Here is a 21,011-nt window from a genome sequence, read left to right on the forward strand (position 1 = left end):
GCCCTCGCTGGCTGTCACGGACGACTCCAGAGGAGGAGGGGAGCCGGGACGGCCGGAGCGGGGTCGGGCGGACAGCGCGGCGGCACCACCCGTAGCAGATGGCTGAGGGAGAGAGACCGGGGAAGGAATGGGGGTCATTTGGTGGCGGGCTGGGCGCACCGGGGTTCAGTACCTCACATCACATATGAAGAGTACGACAAAAAGCGCGCAACAAAGTGTTGCCGAGTCATCCCAACAGATGACACTTTAGTCAAACGTGACGCTAAAATTATCAACTGATTAACAATGAACTCCAGAGTTCTGTTGAACAATTACTGGAAGGAGTGAAGTGCTATGCGGTACCTGCTGCGGCTGGGTGGGCCGTTCTGTACCGCCGCCCCGGTCCCGGCCCGTCAGCTGCGCGCGCGCCAGCTGCTCCTGCTGGGAGGCGATCAGCTGGCGGTCCTTGGCAGCCAGCTGCTCGCCCTCCTTCAGCCTGGCAAAGAGATTACAGAATCAACACCCATTCGCTGAAGCGTAGAAATGCTGAACAACAGTCCAAAGACCTTCTCAAGCCTCCTTATCCAACGGCCCCGTGGTGTAACGGTTAGCACTCAGGACTCTGAATCCTGCGATCCGAGTTCAAATCTCGGCGGGACCTGACCTTTTCTGTTTTCTTAGCGCTAACTCTGACGCGTTGTCATTCCCACTCACATTTTGACATCGTGTCGTGTGATTACTCCCCCCCCCCAAAAAATTCTTAACTGAAAATAATCAGCACTCAAAAGCTGAAGCACGCGCGCCGTGCGTCGGTGAACGAGAACCATGATATAATAGTCAACGACGAAAATCGAGATAAAAGACTGAAAATACTAGTAGACGTATTCGTACACATTCTCAATTGCTCACCATTCGATTTCGGCCTTCCTCTGATTCAGCTTCATAATGAGTGCTCTTTGCTTCTTGCGGATGGCCGACACCTTCTCATCCTGACCTTCCTCTTTGCATTTCCTGCAACAACGACACTGGTATATCAGGGATTCTGAGCAAAGCAGCCGTTGCCGCGTAAAAAAATAAGCAATGAAAGAGGAGATGGGAGAAATAACGCCATTTGAAAAAAAAAATCTGAAAATTATAACATTTTTTTCACATTATTTCAAATTTTCCGGATCATGACGGGCAAGTAATAATAAATCAACAAAAGAAAAGTGAAAACTGAGAAAGGGTCGTCGCGGTTGTTACGGCACCTTTTCTCCATCTCTAGGCGTTTGATCTGGGCCGTGGTGGAGTCGACCAGCTGTTTCTCCTGGACTCGGAGCAGCGTCATCCGGTGGTGGGAGTGACGCTCCTCCTCCTGCAGTTGCTGGCGCATCTACAGGGTCACAGCGGGGTCAGAGAGGGGTCACATAGGGGTCAGAGGTCACAGCGGGGTCAGAACAAGGTCAGATCAGGGTCACAACAGGTCACATAGTGCCGGATCATAGGCCACATTATCTGTAAGTCTTCCACCGATTCCACCAATCCAGTGACATAACGAGTTATCGGCAGCCAGTGGCGGGCGCATACGCCCAGTCTTCGACCGCGCTTGCCGACCGACTGTGCGTGCCGCGGTAACAAGGGTCAGTTTACGACGGCTTGTGTGGCCGGGCGGGCTGGCGGAGGGGCGGGCGACAGGGTCGTATTCGCGAGCCGACGCGCAGCGGTGTCGTATTCTTATTGGACAGTTGGCCGGTGGTGTATCATTGGAGTACGGGCCGGCGCTCGGCGCGGCGGTGTCGTATTGGGAGTCTGAGCGGGCGGTGTCGTATTCGCGAGGGGAGGGGAGACAGCGCGGTGCCCACCGGCCGACGGCACGCAGAGGACGGTCTCGACAGTCGGTGGTGACAGAGCAGGAAGGGAGGGTGTGCGTCCTCCACTGAGTTGGAACTGTGCTCACTGCTCATGTGGTGTTAGCATCAGTGCGGTCTGTGTGTTCGTGCGAGTATCAGTCGCGGTGGTGATACATCGGAGGCAGGCGTGCGGCCCATGGCGGGACATGGACAGCAGTTCCTGACTGGTGAGTACCTACAATATTGTATCTCATGACACGAGGAGGCTGACACAGGACACAGGACACAGGCTCTAGTCTCTACTAAATAACACATTGCGACCGACGTCAACCCTCAATTTCTCGTCAAACTCACGATATCCAGTGTGAACTGTGTGGCGTCGGGCAGAACGGAGCGCGCCAGGCTGCTCAGACTCTTGGAGGAGCGCAGTGACGCCCGCAGCGAGGCGGTCGAGTCGCTGGCCAGCAGACGAGATTCGGACAGACTGGCTGAAAGGGGGGATACAGGGTCAAACTGTGACTCGGGTTACAGTGATCGTTGGACATATGGGTTGAGAGCATTCGTAAATGTTCATTACAAATTGTAGCCCGTGTGTAGATCCTAAATTTGTAACCCGACGAATAACCACGCAGCACGTAATTTGCAGTTGGTACTGATTACGGCATTATGTAAAATATAACACTAGTGCCCAATGCCCATGCCATCGCTATGAGTGGGCCTAGTCATCCCCTCACCTTTGGCCGCCTTCTGCCTGGCCGTTGTCCTGGGCGGCCGCCTGGCGCCGCCCTCGGCCGCCGCGCCGCCCCCGCCCCCGCCCGAGGCGGCCGATCGTGCCGAGTCCTCCGCCCCCGTCCTCCCGGAGGACGCGGCTGAGGAGGAGGACCGGCGGCCAGCCCCGCTGTTCTCCGTCACCGTGTTGGCCGCGGAGGCGGCGCTCGTCTCGGTCGTCCCGCTCTCCTCTGTGGAGATACTAGTTTCCGTGGGAGCACCCCGCTCCGCCCCGGCGCTGGTGTCCGCTGCTGTACTGGGCCCAGTCGCCGCGCTGGTGTCCGCTACTGTACTGCCCTCAGTCGCCACGCTGGAGTCGACTGCCGTGCTGGGTTCAGTGGCCGCGCTGGAATCGGGTTCCTCGGTGGAGACGGAGTGGGCAGCCTCACTGCGGCCGGTGGCGGGCTGAGAGCTGGCTCCGGACGCTGTCCGCGCCGAGCTGGCCGCCGAGTTCCGCGCGGAGCTGGCTGCTGAGCTCTGAGCGGAACTAGCCGCGGAGTTCCGCGCGGAGCTAGCCGCTGAGTGTTGAGCAGAGCTAGTCGCTGAGCTCTGGGCGGAGGTGGCTGCTGACGGCTGAGAGGAGGTGGTCGCTGAGGGCTGAGCGGAGCCAGCCGATGACGATACTGGAGGAGATGGGGGCCGCTTCGGCGCCGGCCGAGGACGCCTCAGCTGAAACAGGCAACGGGGACATCATCAGTGAAAAGTGAATGTCGAGCATATAGACATATATTCATGCATATAAGATCCCGCGTCTCCAACGGACGAACGTCGCGCCTGTCAAAGGCGTCTGTCACACGAAACTTCGGTGAATGTAACTGAGTGGGGCAGCAAGACTGTGAAAATGGAAAAGTTTCGATCCTGCCAGGATTCGAACCTGGAATCTTCTGATCCGTAGTCAGACGCGTTATCCATTGCGCCACAGGACCGGTTGGCGTTGGGCGGTTCGAGTGTCCTACTTATCATGAAAGTTCCTCGCAACCCCCTTGATCATCCGGAAACCATAGAATCGGACTTCAGTCAACCGCTGCACATCATTGGTGAAACGAAATCCTTAACTCCTTTCTGGTGACACAAGATGCTACCTTAGGGGAAATCATGACATTAGGGGAAATCTCTCATCCCATACAGGAACAACTAAACGTTCTTCACTGTAGCACAGCATTCTGAACTCTTAGTTACCACTAAAAACAGTTGTCTGTAACATCCCTCTGACATCTCTTAGCACGCACACTTGCCTGTTTCATCGCCTCCTGCACCGCTGCGACGGCACTGGCGGCCACAACTCCAGCGTCTGCCGCAGACGGCGCCATTATCGTCGGTATAGGTGGCGCTGCTGTACTGGCCTGCGCCAGATGGCGTGCGGCCTCAGCGCTCAGCCGGGCAGCGCTGGCCTGAGCCTCTATCACCCGCTGGGTGGACGCCGCGTACTCGTCACGCTGCGGCAAAGACACCGACGTGAAAGGCGAAAATGGTGGGAGAGGAGAGTAATCGAAACAAAAGAAAAAAATTGTCAGCATACACATTCCAGTCCCTGAAAAAGTGGCCGGCATAACATTACATGACCATGTTGCGAAGGCAAACTGACTGTAATTGTGACAGATGAGATCATTGGCTTCCTCACCTTCTCCTGCCAGCGCTTATCCTCCTCCTCCTCCCGCTTCTTCCTCTTCTCCTCCGCTTCGTTGAGCGCTTTGGCGTGCTCCTCCTTTTGATTCTGCCGAAATATGAACGTGCACGAGACTGAAAGATACGGTCTGACGGTAACTAAGAGCTGAAAACAAAACCGCCAGTGTCATCACAAAAATGGTGTGTAAGAGGGTTCTGTTTGTACAAAACTGTCCAGTAGCCTGAGGTGACCGACCTCACTGTGCCGCCCATAACCCAGCCGGCCGTAGCGCCAGTTTATGGCACACAGCTGTGGCCAGTCGGGGGTCGAACAGCCGACCATCTGGTCGGAGATGGCGCAGCGACGGTCGCAGTGGTGCAGCGTCAGCGAGGTGACTGACACCACAGCGCTGCGCTCGAGAAGTGCTCCGAGGGAGCGCCGGTGTGGGAGAGCGCGAGCACAGTCAGTCTCGTGGGATCAATGTGCGTAACGTGGTGCGAAGTAGGTACGAAGAACGTCCGAGTTCATCATCGGGGTGAATGGCAGTGGCGCCCTGGGTCACAGCCGCATAACACCTGTCGGCTCGCCCTGATGGAATGGTGAGGTCACTGATCACTAAGGAAGCGTGCTCTCTCTACCAAACCCCAAGTCCCGATGGAAGCTCGGACCACTCACCGAGCCATATCCCGCACAGCTCAGGCCTGGCCGGCTCAGGCCTGGCTGGCCTGGCTGTAATGACCATGGATGCCGGGCGGGACGGTGTACGGTGTGTCGGGAGGAGGCAGACACGCCCGGACATGTTCTGCTGCGATGCCCTGCCCTGATGAACCTGAGGTTCCGCCTGCTGGGCACCATTCACCCGTCACACGAGGAGATTCGGAGCGCGGACGTCGTCGCGGCCCTGGCGGCCGCGACCAGACGATTTCAAAGCCGAGAGGCTTCGCGGCAGTGATCCTGCCGCCGAGGGGAATCAACAACAACAACAACAACCATATCCCGCACAGCTCAGGCCTGGCCGGTCGGATGGTATCGACAGCTAATAGGCCAACGGCTACCGCCGGCCATCGCTAACGGTGACAGGGCGGCCGCGGGGGACGTCCACCCGCCCCGAGCCGCCCAGGATCGGCTATACTCAATGGCGCCACAGAGTCGGGCTGGCGCCGTCCCGGCTGGCGGGGGTGCTGCGACGACCGTCACTGCAGAGCCGCACTCTGTCCCTGGTACATACCAGGGCAGGCTGAGCTTTCCAACAACCCACTCCTCCGCCCTGATAGAACCAGTCACCAAGTGATGAGAACGACCTAACCCAGCCCGGTGGAGTTGCGAGGCGGCGATCTCTCGACGGTCACCTGGGACCACACATAGGACTTTCCTGAGCCTTATCGCTTGCCACCGTGCGACAGCCTCGTTCAATCAATTTCTCGTTCAGCCGGCGCGATCACCAGAGTGCAAAAGAAGTGGCTGGTTCGGCAAGCGGGTGGTGTGCGATGCCATAGCGACAGAGCTCGACGTCGTCCGCACAGATCAGCAGTCGGAAGTCATCCTGACGTAACGCCAGTAGTGCCCGACTGTGCACATCCGGCTGAGGGCGAGAGTACGCCTGGCATGGACGGTGACGGGAGTACCAGTGCTCCGATTTATATGCGAGAGAGGTCATGTTATGCCTCTGAGTAATTCCATCAGCTTCCCGCAACGAGGATGAGACTCGTACGATAGTAATCAGACGGTAACATTGCCTAGATCCGGGCGAAAGCGATGTTCCGCTACCCTTACACATTACGGTAATTTGTAGATCGCAAGTGAGTCAGTATTATAGTCAGAGTCATTGTATCAGTGTAAAGCTGTGAACTCACCGTTCCGTGCTTCTATCCTCAGGATACTGAAATCCTTCTCCTCCACGCCGCAACCCCCTTCCGGGCTGGACAGGCAACTTTATCTCATGCGGGCTGCTCCCTTGGAGCGGCACCGCTGCTCCCGAGGGAGCGCACCCCGTAGCCGGGTGCAGTACCTTGGGGCTGGATGGCCTGTCCTCTGGACGGGCTCAGCCCTGGTGACTCTTTAGGGTGCCTGCCCAGACCAATGTCTCCCCCTATATCCTATCATCCTCCCGGCTCTGAAATGGTCCGAGAGGGCCTAACCCAACAAAACAAAAACAAACTGTGAACAGCCCTGCGCTGTTCGGCCGTGCGGTCCGCGGCTCCCGCACTGCTTCCCTGTGCAGGATTATGACACACACCTTTGTGCTAGTCAGGGAAGTTAGTTATTGTGCAGGATTCGTAGCCATGAGGCGCACAGGCGTTAATCAGAGACAGGAAGCACACAAAGAAAGGTGTGTACTGTGTCCTGTGGGGACCACCAGCGGGCCATTTCACACAATGGCCAGTCCAAGTGGCGGCGCAGCACTGAGACTGACAGCAGGTAGCTTGAGGAGTGGTCCTCTGCTTTCACCAGGTCTCACACAATCTCAGCTGATCGTCAAATATCCCGGTACCCAATCCCATGACCATTCCTCTTCTCTCCCCTCATGACTCTCTCTCTCTCCCTCTCCCTCCCCTCCGTTCATCCACCGACCGCCCTCACCTGCACTATGGTCTGCAGTCCTGTGGCGCGTCTTCTCAGCCGCGCCTCCGTGCTCAGTCGCTCCGCCACGGTGAGCGCCAGCAGCGACTCGTCGACGCTCTGCAGGTAGTGCAGCTCGGAGCTGAGCTCCGTCTGCAGCGCGGCGGCCGTCAGACGGGCCGGCGGACGGGAGCGGCACGACACCCACGAGTCTCCCGTCGAGCGCGGCCGCGCCGGTCGCTCAGAGCTCGGAGCGGTGGCAGACGCAGCGTCTGACTCGGAGCTCGGAGCGGTCGCCGACTGTCTGTCCGGCTCAGAGCTGGCGGTGGTGCGATCGGTCCGACTCTCTGTGCCCGTCACCGCGGCACCGTCGGCCTCGGCGCCGGTCGCGCGGGTCTCTGTCTCTCTCTCAGTGGACTCTGTCTCCGTCTCCGTCTCTGTCTCAGTCTCCGTCTCAGCCGGCAGGGAGACGAGCCGCGAGTCCTCCCCCGTCTCCCTCTCGTCTCCGGACTCCCCGCGGGCGGAGGAGGTCGCGGACGACTCGGGCAGTCGCAGCCGGAGGTCGGCAGCGGCCGAGCGAACCGTGGCCGGCGGCGAGCCGTCCGAGGTGGTCGGGCTGCGCGGGGACCGGCCGGCGGAGGGCGGACCGCTCCGCGGCGCTGCCGTGGTCTCCAGGGAGCCCTCCGAGGTCGACACCGGCGGCCGGCGCTCGCACTTGTCTCGGAGCCGTTTGAAGCTGGGCAGCATGAAGGCCTCGGAGGGGATGTGTAGCGATGTGATGGAGGAGTCGCCCGGCTCCGGGCCGCTGCGCTGCGACTCGGCGGCGTCTGCGGAGCCGCGGGCTTCCTCACTCGTCGTCACCGAGCCGGACGAGAGGGTGGTAAAATCCAGACCGTACCCCCACTGGTCGGTCCCGGCAGTTGTCGCGTCCGCCCCCCTCCCCGGGTCTCTGGATTTACCGTCCTCAGCCGCCGGAGGTGTCTGTCTCGCTCCGCCAGCGGCGGCAGCGGACCCGCCTTTGCGCCGCGTTTTCGACCGTTCGGCGAGTGACTCGGACACCTGAACTCCCTTGTCCTCGGCTGGGGCTGGGGGTCGCGGACCGCCGGCCGCTGCTGCCAGCTGCAGCAGGGCTGGCGGCGGCGGCAGGCGCAGCTTCCTGCTCAGAGCCGACACGAAACTGTCTGTGTCGGGCGGCGGCGGCGGCAGCAGCGGCGCCGACCAGTCGGGCAGGCGGAGTGGCGCCGGCGGCCGCGGAGACGGCGGCGCGTCGGTCTGTAACGGCAGACAGCGCTGTTAGGTGCGCTGAGAGTAGGAAGGAGAATTCAAACTCAACTGAACTAACTCAACAGCGAAAATGTGAAAATGCGTTCAATATTTATGACAAAACAATGCCTCGGTCAATAAGAAAGGTAACTGAAGTACCACCCTATGCAGATTAATATTTGGGAAGGGGCCGCACTGAGCCCTGCTTTTCCTGCCCAGTAGCTCATATCATCTCTCCTCCCCTGCCCCTCCCGCTTGTCAGCTTAGAGGCGGACCCTCCTTCTCTCCATCCCCCATCTCACCTGTGTGAACGCCGCCTGCAGCTCTGTCTGCCCGGGCTGCTCCCGCTGGCTGACCCGGCGCACCTCCACATTCGCCGAGTCCCCGGTACCGCCCAGCGCGCCCGGCCGGCCCGCGTGCTCCAGGTACTCCTTCAGAGCGGTCTGCATCACAGAGAACGCCCTCCGGCGCCAGTCGGCCGGCGGGGGAGGGGCGGGCTGCGCCGCGGCGCCGGGCTGCTCCCCGGCCGGGGCGGCGGCGCGGACCGCGTCTCCGCCACTGGCGCCGTCCGCTGCAACGCCAGACGTCTGGCTGGGCGGCGGACCCGCAGTGCTGGAGAGGACAGCGGGAGCGGTAGCGGGGGTGACGGCAGTGATAGCGGTGGGAGAGCTGACACCCGGCCCGGCCGGTACAGGCGCCGCGCCGGGAGCCGGCTGAAGGCGGCCGTCCGCCAGCGGCCGAGGAGGGACCGGGGACGACTCCGCGCTGCCGTCACCTAGAACGGGGCAGACATGAGAGGAGAGTTATCGCACGCGACGTGATTCACCGAGAAATCGAAGAAACTGACGAGTTCAGATGCAGCAGAGATTCAACATAAGAGCCGGGGCCAATTTGATCAGTAACAAAAACCGCATTGCAAAATGTTGCTCATCCACAATAAAGCCTAATATAAAAATTTAATAAAATTGCGAAAATGCAGAACTGAAATGCAGACCACACACCAATCGATTGAGGACAAAACAACCCAGAGTATCCCGATTATTTAGCATCCCTTCCAGCCCCTCCCTGACCACAGTCCCCGCTCTATGCCCGATCCCGGGGACGGCGCGCGGTTCCCACACTCACCGAGCTGCCTGGTGAGCTCGTCTCTCATCTGGCTGACCTCCAGCTCGACCCGCTCCCTGATGTGCCGCTCGGCCGACTCGGGTCTCAGTCGGCGCCAGAGCAGCCGGTCCAGCTCTGTGTCTGTCGGCGACTCGCCCCGCTCCCCGCTCCGGCTCCGGCTCCGGGTCGGGGTCGACTGCCCCCGCTCCGGGTCCCTCTCGGCGTCTCTTTCCATGTCTCTTTGTATGTCTCTCTCGGCGTCTCTCTCACTGTCTCTCTCGTCCTCTCCCTGCCTCGCTCCGCTACCATTGAGCGCCGTCAGACTCTGGCTCTGCTCCTGTCTAACCAGCGGCCCCAGCTCGTCGGCCAGTCTCTGCAGCAGCGCTCGGCGGCCCCGTGAGCCGCCGAAACGGAACGCCTCGTGGCCGGCGAACTGGCCCAGCTCGGCGGCCGCGTCTGACACCAGGCTGGGGGTGCTCAGACTGCCCGCGCCGGGCCCAGCGGCGGGCGGCGGGACGGCAGCGGCGGGGGGTGAGTGCGCCCGACGGCGGCCGGCCTGGCCCGCCGAGCGGCGCGCCGCCGGCCGGGACCGCCGCCCGGTCAGCGAGATGTCCAGCGCCACGCCGGCCGAGGCGCGCCGCAGCACGGTGGTCTGCTGGTCGGGCTCGTCCTCCTCGTCATCGTCCAGCTCCAGCGGCTGACGGACAAATGGAGCAAACATTCACCGTGTGGATACAGGAGAGCTGGCGCCGCGGCTATGACTGCGATAGTTCAGCTAGTAACGAACAGCTTCAAACGGAACGGTTGACCAATTATGAGTACGAACAACACGGGTAGAGCTAAGCATTAAATTCCCAATGAACTTAAACAGGAATTAGAAGAAATCCCCACACCCCTCGTCCGTTCCCAGTTCTCGTGTTTTGGTCGTCTCACCTGCCAGTCTCGGTCGGTCCGTCCGCCCTGCGGGCCGCGTCTGCGCGCCCCCTTGATCTGCTGCTGGCAGACGGCGCTCAGCTTCTCCAGCTGCTGGCGGCGCGCCTGGCGCTGCTGGTTCCGCTCCTCCTCCTGCTGCTCGCGGCTGCGGCGCAGCGCGGCCCGACGCTCCGCCATGAAGCGGCGCACCTGGGCGCGGTCGTAGCTGCGCGTGCGCGGCCGGCGCTCCTCGCGGGGCGGCTCCGTCTGCGCCAGGCGCCGGCGCAGCGCCACCAGCGGCTTGGGGCCGGCCTTTCGGGCCGGTTTGGGCGCCCCGTCCGCCGCCTCCGGTGCCGGCGCGGCGGCGGCGCCGGGTCTGCCGGCGGCCGAGCGGGCGCGCGCGGTGTCCGCTCTACCCGGGCTCCGACTGGCCGACTGTCTGACCCCGGACCGGGCGCGGCCCGGGCACGCCTTAGTCGGGCTGCGGGAGGCGGCGCGGCCAGCCGCCGGACCGCTCCCCTCCGGCCGCGCACCACGCCAGGTCAGAGAGCCGCAGCCGTTCGACAGCGCGGTGGGCTTACCGCGCTGGTCAGCCGCCGACCCGCTCTTGGGCTTGGTCTGCTTGGTCTTCTTCCGCGCGCCGGTGGCATTGGGTTTCGGCGTCTTGCCAGCACCCTCCTTATCACCTCCCTTATCCGTCTTTGACGGCTTTCCTTCCTGAGCTTCCTTGCCCGCAACTTCTGCTGTAGGAACCTTACTCTCAGCCTCTGCTCCATTCACCTTAGTTTCCGCGCCGTTCGCTGCCGCCGCAGAGGGCTCGGTCTGTACCGGTGATTTTCCCGGCTCGCCCTGCGCCGCCGCCGCCTGCGGCCCCCGCGGCGAGGTTGTCCTCTCCTCGGCGTCGATTCCGGGGAAGATCCTGGACCAGGTGTCTCGGGGGTACTGGGTGGGCGGCTCTACCACCACCACCCTCCGCCGGTGGTCGGTAGGCGGGGCCGGGTCAGCCGGCGGTGTGCCCCGCGCCCCGGCCGGCCACACCAGGGCCGGGGCAGACGCGGCCGCGCCCAGACCGTTCTCCTGTCTCCTCTGAGTCCTGTCCCGGTCTGTGGGCCTCACAGAGGTTCTCTCCCGGTGTGTGGGTCTCACAGGGGTTCTCTCCCGGTCCGTCTGCCTCACACTCCGCCCCGCCGGGCTCTCCTCTGCGCCGCGCGCCCCGTCCGCCGCCCTGCTCCCACTGTCCCCCGCCGGTGTCCGGTCCGCGCCGGCCGCCGGCTCCGACAGCCAGCTGCCGTAGGCACGCTGTTCAGGAGAATGGAGCACGCGGCGGCCGGTCGACGCCAGCGGCGGACCGTGCGTTAGCGGGGAGCGCGGACGGTACGCCGACGGCGTGCCCACTGTGTTGAAAAAGTCTGAAACGAGCGAAATGGTGTGATGGCTTGACGAAAACTCAGATGAATCTCAGAGAATCCCAGTTGTTTTACCTAGGGACAACGCATAGTGAATACCACACAGTTTACACGGGAACTAAATATTCACCATTCACCTTCAATGCTTTATGAGTGGTCTACGAGGGCCTCCCAGCAAAAACTGTGTGGTTGATAGTTGATGCTTACCTCGTCTTTTTGGGGCAACCTTTCTGACTCGTTTGCCGGCGATAACGATTCGTTTCTCATTCCGCGACTTTCGAGACTCCTCCGCGCGTCTGCTCGCTGCTGGCCGTTTCGGCGTGACGGGCGCGGTGGCGCCACCTACAGCGACCGTGCGCGACTGGCGCGCCACCTTCCGTCGCGGCGGCGAGTCGGCCGGCAGGAGCACGGGCGCCGAGCGGCGGAGGTGGGCGGCGGACCGCGCCGAGCTGAGGGTGCCGGCCAGCGGCGGCCGGTGCGAGTCGAGCCGCACCGGGCCCGCCTCGTACTCTGCAGGGAGAGAGTCCGGTCACACACTGAGGCTACTCCAGGAGGGTGTCTGATCATATACTGAGAACGGGGTGCTCTGCCGGGACTCGAGAGGGAGCCGACCAAACGCTAATCACAGCTCGGAATCTGGACCAGATGACATATGGATATGTGAAATAGTGGTGCCCAAGCATAAAAACAAATACCTGACTGTTATTTGCAGCATGTCGTAGCACAACACGACCTTCAGCGATGATTTCCCAAGTAAATGATAAGACGGTACCCCGCAACCCGGGAGGTCAAAACAGACATCGCATATCGGATATCACTGCGTTTCATAAATCAGCAATACCCAACGTCCCCTACCCAGCTACCCAGTATTTGTCTGTTAAGAGTGATCCACGCCGCTGTCATTCTGCCACTCGGAGCACCCCCGGCCCGCCACACGCCTAAACATTACGACATCCTCTCCGAGACACAGTAGTCGGCGCTCCTGGGTGTAGCACCAATTCCTCAAACTCGGCTGGAATTCCCGGTATCGCTACAGACTTGAGACGCGCCAAGGCCGCCATCCGACGCGGCCGGGATGAAGTATTCAGCACCATCACAAACACACGCGGTCGCGCTTGGGTGACCCTCTGTGGCTGCCGCCGTCAGACAGACGATAAAGTCGGGCCGGGGTGCCGGTCCCGGGACACCGGGTGACTGATGTACAGCGGACAGTTCGGGGACGGCCGGGGCGGTATGTAGAGCGGCGCTGTGTGACCCGGTGGCCGACAAATCAGCTACCCGGGGGACGGCGAACGATGGGCCCGCGCGGTGTGAGCCGAGCTCGGTGGGGGATAGGCTCAGGTCCATCACCTAATTTCATGGCCACATTTGTCACTCAACTGTCACGTTTATCCGTCAGTTGTCATCTGCTCTTCTAGATACACCACTGATGAGACTGCTATCTTTTCTTGCACCTGCAAATCCAAATCCATACCGCTGTATCGCCCCCCCCCTCCCCCTCTCGCCTGAACCGTTACAAGTTACTCCGTTCTGACGATGCAGTTCCAGATATAAGAAAATTAATACTAAATTGCAGTCATCACACATTGCCTTGCCGCCCTGCCGCCGCCGCTGGTCCATTTCGCCAGTAAGACGTATACGGCGCCGCGGTGACAGTGGGCCGGCCGATAGCGTCAGTCCGTCAGTAATCACCCACCGCCGTCCGATACCGGAGGGCGGCTCCACAGCGGCACATTGCAGCACCGGGGCACCGGTAGCCGGGTGCCGAAACAGCACCAAACCGTACCGTGTGCTGCCACAGGACCGGGGGTGGCGGGCGACCCAGCCGCGGGGGCGTGCATTTCTGAGCAGCAGACCCGCGGTGAATGGCGTGTACCCGTCAGTGGCTTCCGCGAGAGTTCGGCGGCGATTCGCCGCGCCCGGCCAGTTTGCAGAAACGAGCGTGAATTTGGAGAGGACGCCGGCGGAGCGAGATGGCGATCGCTGTCACCCCCGGTGTGAATCCTAATGGCCAGCGCCCGGCCGCGCCATCGCTATGCGGAAACGCGCCCCTCTAACCAGGATATTCCGCCCAGAGTTTCAACACAGAATGCCGCCAGACAGACGTGATGGCAGCTCGAATCGGGAAGTGAGGCGGTACATCACAACCAACGGGCAGAAAAGGGAAAGGGAACACATAGTGCTCAGGAAGGACGTAAAACGGTTATTGAAAGCTGTAAATAACTCCCTATTGATTAGTTAGAAGCCCTTGAGCTAAGGAAAGCTGTCCAATGCGAAATCTGAGAGCCATTACTTGCAATCACCACCCACTTTTATGTCACCAGCACAGCACGAGTGAGCCACTCAACGCCAAACGTTGCAGACATACCCATACATCTCCACATTCTTGGAAGTCAAAACACACCTCGCACGAGCGAAATCACCCGGTGACGCTAAATCTGATATCGCCGCATACTGCGTCACCCTGGCTGCAGTGGTAAGAAAACTCCTGACGCTGGAGAGATTCGAACTCACATCCCCGATGTGACGGAAACATTACCGCTGGATAGGCCACACAGAAATGGACGGGGAAGGGGCTAATTGTGGACAAACACTAATTACCCTTCACTTCCGAGGTTAGGGTGTTTGTGACGGCTTTCAGAAATGCTGCAACTATCCCCGATACATGTCGTCCATTAATTCCCTAATAGCACACCCAGCCTGCTATGATCCATGCCGTAAAAACCCCCCGATGGGTGTTCGGGGAGCGGCAATTAGGCGGCGGGATTACCTTGGTGTCTGATGAGCATTCCTCCGGTGTGCCGACCCGGCCCGGTCAGCTCCGCCGACGAGCCCATACCTGGGGACACATAATGGATCAGGGTAACACGGGGAACAGGGTAACTGGTGATACCAACGAGAACTACCAGCTCGGCCGACGAGCCCATGCCTGGGGGCACGGGAGGGAACGGGGTAACACAGCGGAGCAGAAAAAGTAAAGCCAACCGCTGGGGACTTCAATGATCACAGGCCAGAATCTCAATGGGTATTGGGACTGCAGTACGGCATAAACAGATAACACCATATCCGGGAGACTTCAATAAAGCACAGGCCAGAAACACAGCAAGCAGGGAGACTGCGGTACGGCATAAGCAGGTAGCACCACACGCAAGAGACTTCGAACAGTTTAAAAGTAAGCCACAGCTCGGTATGAAACAGAAGTCGGTATGAGGAGACTGCAGAACGGCACAAGCAGGTAACTCCACACCTCGCAGACTTCAGTATAGTACAAGTCGGTAGCACGGTATGAAGAGATAAAAGACGGGTGGGGGACTGTAATGCGACGATGAAAACTCTGGAATGGCGGGGGGGGGACGCCGCCCTGATAACCTGAAGCTTGTTACTGGAATTGTCTATTTTAGGTAGCAACACCAGTGTCCGAAAGAACTTCCACTCTAGCATAAAATGCACAAGCATATTTAACTGATTTCACGACGCTCGGCTCGCGAACTCCACAGTCCACACCAACGATTAAGTTGGGTTCACGGATATATGATTAAACAATAGCCGTAACAACGATTTCGTGCTCAAAAAGTGAAATCCACTCTACTGCTTCCCTGCGCCGGTAGCAATATGTCAACATCTCCCGAATATGCGACACTCGCCGGTAAAATAACAGCAGACACATCCACTCCGTGATGCAATTTCGGGCCGCACATCAATATCCTGCGCTTGCAGGATGTCCCGCCGTATTTGGCCGGCGAGATCGAGTGAGATCATCGACCAGACGCTCGATTTGATCGAGTCAGCTCCCAAGATACAACTCGCATCTCTCAACGGGGACTTTTTTACAGGAGCCCTTTCGCCGTCTCAATCGCAGACTAAATCTCAGCTCCAAAAGCAAACGGTGAACTACTTCTCTGACTACCCTGCATCACACACGGAGTACGGAGCACTTCCGCAGCCTCCCCCTTCCCGTTCCAAAGGAGCCCCCGACCACCTGGTCGCGCTCACAATCGCTCGTCTTTGACCGGTCATCGGTGGTCGTGTGACGTCAGCACTGTTTTACGGTCATTTCGAATGCGGAACATGACTCGTCCATCGGCGCTGGGTCTGCCCGCTCACTCCAGGACCAGCCGCCGCCGGCCGATCTCACCAAAAGTCAACTGGACTTCCGTCAGATTGTGTCATCGGTCGGTAGTCGAGTGTTCGGGCCGGGCCGCCGACACTGGGTCCCGGAGGCGAAGCTAGTTAGTGCGAATGGTAGCGGTGCATTAGACGGCCTATAGGTATATATTTCGGCCCGTTTCTTTCATTCTGAACACACTACTTTGAATCCACGGCCTTTCGGCCTTTACTAGCCAAAAGAGAAAATGTGAAAATCCCCGTGGGGTTTCAGCTGGTCACGTAATCCAGCGTCCACAGACAATGCCCGACTTCGGCAACATAAGCGAGTCCGGGGTCTCAAAGGCGTAATTCCAAGCATTTTGAACCTCAGTTTTTTAGCATTACGACACTAGAAGACATGTCAATGTCAACATAAAAGAATTAGAAGATAAAATTGTGACAAATCAAGGATGGTGTTAATCAAGAAATGGACCTATAAAAAGAGATGGGTGGTCCTGTGGCTGGCAGAAAACGCCGTCACTCGGTCACTCACCAGGTCACCCAGGTCACCCCCCCCACCAGGTCACTCACCAGGTCACCGGGTCACTCACCGGAGGCGGAGTGCGCTGCCGGCTGCGGCGGGTCCGTCGAGCCCAAGTGGGCCTTCTGCTTGTGGACGATACTCTGAAGGTGGCTGAGACATTCTGAAAAAAAAAAAACACCGGACACGAGACGGTCAGACGCGGACGGAAAGACCTCGTCCGTGTCTCAGGGGTCCGCGGCGACCCCTCGCAGAGGCGAGGGCGGTGGTCGGGGCAGAGGAGAGGGCCTAAATGCACTGAGAGCATATTGTCACATCAGATTAATCATCGTGACAGCGGGATCGACCATGGACGATCGCATTTATATGCCGCGAACGATCGGTGACCTTTGTGAAACAGCAGAGCATAAGTGACCATTCTGATCACTTGTAGGTGCATGACAAACATGGCATGCTTTGCTATCGAGGGCTTCCGCATTGGCCACCATTGGCCTATCCTACTGTGATCAATGTGAAACCCAGCCCGTCAGCACAGAGAGCCGACTGTGTGCAGTACCATTCATAAAACCGCAACATCGGACGGACCCATCACATATCGGGCACCAGCCATGTCAATTGCCCCCTTCGGGCCTCTGACGCTTGTTCGTGCCACGAGCTAACAGCTTGTCAATGGCCAGGCGGTCCATTCGAAGCCGCTATCGAGCGTTTTGCAAGGTGACTTGTTATTGTATGGTAAATGCGACATAAACTTTCTATGTTACATTGAGAGCCTATCTTGCTTCAAGGAACAACTAATCGAGAGCTCCTGGAAACGATTATTTCAACATCATATCATGCATGCAATTCTTAGCAATAACAACGATCTAACAAGCCAGTTGGAAAAGACCACGACTTGATGTTGGCGACCTGACTTGTATGTGTATTAATGGCAACCTGAGTAAGAGCATATATACGAGCAGCCATCACCATATCAGGTGTAAAAAAGCTTCCCTAATTTCCACCACACACATCAAGGTAGGTACAGAAGGCAGCAGCGGCCTCACCACAAGCCATGACGGCATACAGCTTTACTAATGACTGGCGGCGATTGAGAGATACTGACAGCGGCTGACAGGGGCCGACAGGGACTGACAGAGTCGTCGTGACACCGGACTCGGCACCGCGGTCAAACTGCTCCAGATACGCAACAGCCGGTGAGCCAATGCGGTGCCAATCGCCGGGCGCCACTGCCGGCGGCGGGGGCGCGGGCGGGGGCGGCACGGGGGTGGTTTGTTTCCCAGTGTCAGGTGACGTTATATTACCAACAGTATTCCAAAGTGTTAATGTATTTCGCCGTACCTCCCGCGGCTATACTCACGGCCCCAGAAACATATCCCTCTCAGCCCAGACGAGAAATCGTGCCGATCTAAGCCCCGAGAAACGACGCACTGCCCTAATCGGCTGGCGGGGAAACAGTCGTCCAATGTCACATCGTTTCCGGCTGAAAATGAAAGTGACCTAACGCCGTCAAACAAACAGAAGAAAATAGAGCAGTTCACACGGGGCATTTACGGTAAATAAGGCCCGCGTCACGTGGCTCCATTTCCGGTCACCACTTACCTAACAGCGCAGTTCATTTCCCGCACATTACTCAACCAATTTCGATTAATTCGCGCTGCCCGGGGGTCTGGTTAGGCGGAACTTTCATCAAGTCACCGGTCCGGCGCCAGGTTTGTCGGTCCGATCGTCCGAACGGTGACGGCCGGTTCACACGTCGTGGAGCGCCGGCGGCAGGACCCCGGGGCACCACGGCCAGGGTCGGGGGCCGGAGAGGGTGGATGCAGCCCTCTGGCTTCAGCAGCAGCTCTGTTTCAGCCCTCGGTCCGTATCACTGGTGGATAATTGAGCACTGATCAGTGATACCGTCTCCAGCGATATCCGAGACGACGCGGCGATGGTCTAACAACAGGAGGCTGTGTCGTGTTTCAACCCTCAGACATGGCGCGGTCGACAGAGCCCCTTACTGAACGGTTCCCGATCAGACGCAAAAACCACTCCTCGACCCCAGAGGGCCGGGCACAGGTACCACCACGGACAGACACGTGCGTGAACACCTGCGGACACGTGCACACACGTGGGTGCCCTGCGGACCGACCAGAGTCCGGGGGCCGGCCGGACGCGTCACACATGCGTGGGGGCACGGGAAGGCCACGCGGGGCGCTCGGGAGGACAGGCGCCCGTCCCGGCCCCGGCGGTCAGCCGTGACAGGTCGGACGGGACGCGACTGGGCGTGATCGGGACGCCAGTGGATCCCACTGTCCGTGTATCACTCGGTGACGCCGCGGGACCTTGGCCGGGTTCGAGCAGACTGCGCGGAGCCGCTCCTACCGCTGGCGCGCCGCTAATTGCCGCAATTGCGGCGCATTTCGCCGTACGGCGGTGAGCAGCGACGCAGCACAGTAGACGCGGCGACGAGACCACGAAGGTCGGGTGCTACTGAGCGCTACCGGGCGCCACCGGAGGGCACAATGCCAGGGGCGCCGGCACCCGCGGACCGGCAAACGCAGCCAATTCGGCGTCCTTCGCCGGCCGGGTGGGAGTTTCGCGCTGCGCTGCGTCGCGATGCGTGGCGTTGCGCCGGGCGGGTGATTGAAGCGGGTCCTGCTGTGCGCACCGGAGTGGGTTACCACAGACCAGCGGCCGCGGTGACACAAATAATGTAACCGGAGAGTGGCACCGCGACGGAGCCCCGCCGGCCGGGCCATGGCACGGCTGGGCTCCCGGGAAACGGACCGCGGCACTGGCCGGGCGATGTTGCTTCAGAGCTCATAGGACCCGACCGACCCTTCAGTCGGTCAGAGCTCAGGGCACCTCCTGGGGGCCCCCACCGGCCCTTCAGTCAGTCACAGACCAGGGTTGGTAGCATCCCATGCCCGTCCACTGTCTTCAAACGATTAATTTGGAACAATAAGTAAAAGTTTGTAATCAGAAAAAAGCAAAACTCAACCAAAATATCAAAGCAAAATATCAAATGAAATTATCCCCTTCCTTTACAACATTCAAAACCGACAACTGTACCTAAGTACAGACATAACTTAGCCTTATCAAAATCAACATTCATCAGCGGCAGTCGTTATCGTTAGTCTGCGGTATTTACTGAGAACATGTTGCAGGTTCCGGAGCCCCGCCTCAATGACTGAGGTCGACAAGGCCGCGCCCCACTCCCGGCCGGCCCACGGAGCTCGCTCACGTCACTCCGTGCACTCAGAGTTCGGACAAAACTCTCGGATCGTGTCGTGGACCTTGCTCCCAATGACAGGAGTGATACTAAACCGCCGGCAATCGGCCCAATCTGGCCGGGCCCGTGTAATTGGTAGTAATGCGGAGATCATGAGCGGCCGGCGGGCCGCGGCGGCTGCCGGTTCCCGGGTCACGTTTACACGGGTCTCTGGAGAGCGGGGGGGGGGCCACCCCCTACCTCAGTGGGGCACACCCAGACACCACGGCAGTCGGCTCTGAGGGAGCGGGGAGTAGCGAGGACCGGCCGACTAGCTTCCGGTGGGGGCTGGCCCATGGTCAGTCTGGCCTTACAGACAGCAGCAGCAACACGGAAACAGTGCAGGGGAAGTAACGGAACGCCCAGTGGAGCAGTTCATCTTATATAACAACACGGCACAATGCGCCCATTGCATTATGGAGATAGCAATTCTAGAGCGTAAGGACGAAATGGAAAACGGAGAAGGGACAGCTTGCAGATTCAACGATGAACGACGTATATGAATTGAAAAAGGAGAACTCCACACAAAACTGCAACACATTCTGTGTCCGTTACGCTAGAATGACGTCCTTTTTGTTTCGGTGACAGCGAACGCTGCGCAAATTTTGCCGGGACTGCGATCAAAGAAACTGAGCCACGGCAGTCAGCTAGTTCACGTAATTCGGACCCAAAGAACCCGCTGATATAGGGGCTTACTTCTGCGCACCTGGCGAGACAGGGTACTTAGGCGTGATCACAGACTGGATAATGCAACAATCCGAGCGATTTAAGAACCGACTGAAACGGACAGATCGCCCGATATTTCGATAATCGGCTCCCAAAAATATTAAATGGTAATGTTTAATCGTGAAGGGAGACATCCTGGTTCATATTTTGCGTCATCGTCTTTGTGAATTGGACTCACCATTTAGGCATGGATTTGCTACGTAAGCCTTTTCAGCAACCAAGATACTTGCAGAATCATTATGCATAAAAATATTAAATCGCATCAGGGGAACATACCTGTATTTAAGTTGTCTTCGTGTGAAACAATTAATGCCCGCTGACAATAAATATGTGAAATCAGCGTCCACGGTCCAGCTAAGGGGCAACAAAGCGTCCTTGCGGTAGCGCCCCACTGCGCCACCAAAGAAATCCTTCGCTGGCTGTAGCGTATAAAATAGTTGGCCGATCCATTCTCTGATAGCCCCGGCCCTTTCTCCTAAACACAGTTATGGAGCTGCTCTCAAACACATAATTACGGAATTGCCGTAACGCCGCAGCCACCACGCTATCGTTTTGTTGTTCTCCTCACCGCCATAATAGAATGGAAAATGAATGAGAAAGCACCCGTGACGTCACGACTTCCAGTGGACAATGTGACGTCATATCTCCGAGCTATACCTGTGACGTCACACGGTCAGGAATCCCACCCGGTCACTGGCTCAATTACCTCTACAACACCAGTTTACGCAGGTGTCAAATACTACAAAATTCTACTCAACGCATGCGAAACTCATTTTTCACTGGCGACTAAAACCTCTAAGGTTCTCGGCACGGAAAACCCCGCCCGGCGTTCCGCCACAGCTCTCAATTATAAGAATTACTGCAGCTCAATTATACTACACACGGTCTCATGTAGCGGACCCACCCCTCCAGACCGGGCTGAGTGTTATAATCCGCTGCCCGGCTCTCCCCGCGAGCGGCGGCTCTCTGGACCGCT

At 59.0% G+C, this 21,011-nt stretch overlaps 2 protein-coding genes and 2 non-coding genes across 4 annotated transcripts; 1 reads left to right on the forward strand and 3 right to left on the reverse strand.

Moving 5' to 3' along the window:
- Positions 1 to 134: 134 nt before the first annotated feature.
- LOC122383686 (centrosome-associated protein 350-like) lies at positions 135 to 3,738 on the reverse strand. The gene is made up of 8 exons (XM_043370365.1): positions 3,726 to 3,738; positions 3,148 to 3,245; positions 2,543 to 2,594; positions 2,163 to 2,296; positions 1,227 to 1,351; positions 889 to 990; positions 343 to 475; positions 135 to 149 (listed from the first exon to the last, which is right to left on the reverse strand). Exons 1-8 carry the CDS (start codon positions 3,736 to 3,738, stop codon positions 135 to 137), a joined length of 672 nt encoding a protein of 223 aa, XP_043226300.1.
- Positions 569 to 640, forward strand: Trnaq-cug. Its single transcript has one exon. It is a non-coding gene; the product is annotated as a tRNA-Gln (tRNA).
- Positions 3,430 to 3,502, reverse strand: Trnar-acg. Its single transcript has one exon. It is a non-coding gene; the product is annotated as a tRNA-Arg (tRNA).
- On the reverse strand, positions 3,679 to 17,106 carry LOC122383687 (serine/arginine repetitive matrix protein 2-like). The gene is made up of 15 exons (XM_043370367.1): positions 17,097 to 17,106; positions 16,124 to 16,216; positions 14,197 to 14,265; positions 11,634 to 11,936; positions 10,465 to 11,429; positions 10,042 to 10,287; positions 9,679 to 9,805; positions 9,130 to 9,564; positions 8,679 to 8,779; positions 8,307 to 8,447; positions 7,913 to 8,013; positions 7,253 to 7,591; positions 6,763 to 7,060; positions 4,198 to 4,290; positions 3,679 to 4,012 (listed from the first exon to the last, which is right to left on the reverse strand). The coding sequence occupies exons 1-15, from the start codon at positions 17,104 to 17,106 to the stop codon at positions 3,758 to 3,760; spliced, it is 3,576 nt and encodes a 1,191-aa protein (XP_043226302.1). The 3' UTR covers positions 3,679 to 3,757.
- Positions 17,107 to 21,011: the final 3,905 nt, after the last annotated feature.

The sequence above is a fragment of the Amphibalanus amphitrite genome, unplaced genomic scaffold (assembly GCF_019059575.1).
Source record: "Amphibalanus amphitrite isolate SeventyFive unplaced genomic scaffold, NRLGWU_Aamphi_draft 000170F_arrow, whole genome shotgun sequence".
In the NCBI taxonomy this organism is placed as follows: domain Eukaryota; kingdom Metazoa; phylum Arthropoda; class Thecostraca; order Balanomorpha; family Balanidae; genus Amphibalanus; species Amphibalanus amphitrite.

Coding starts and splice junctions, on each gene's coding strand:
- LOC122383687 (XM_043370367.1), bottom strand. Junction 7,061..7,252: donor ACCTCCTCCGCCCGCGGGGA/GTCCGGAGACGA, acceptor CACCACCGCCAG/CTCTGAGCCGGACAGACAGT. Junction 4,013..4,197: donor ATAAGCGCTGGCAGGAGAAG/GTGAGGAAGCCA, acceptor TCTTTGCCGCAG/CGTGACGAGTACGCGGCGTC.
- LOC122383686 (XM_043370365.1), bottom strand. Junction 2,297..2,542: donor CAGGCAGAAGGCGGCCAAAG/GTGAGGGGATGA, acceptor CCCCCCTTTCAG/CCAGTCTGTCCGAATCTCGT. Junction 1,352..2,162: donor CACAGTTCACACTGGATATC/GTGAGTTTGACG, acceptor GTGACCCTGTAG/ATGCGCCAGCAACTGCAGGA.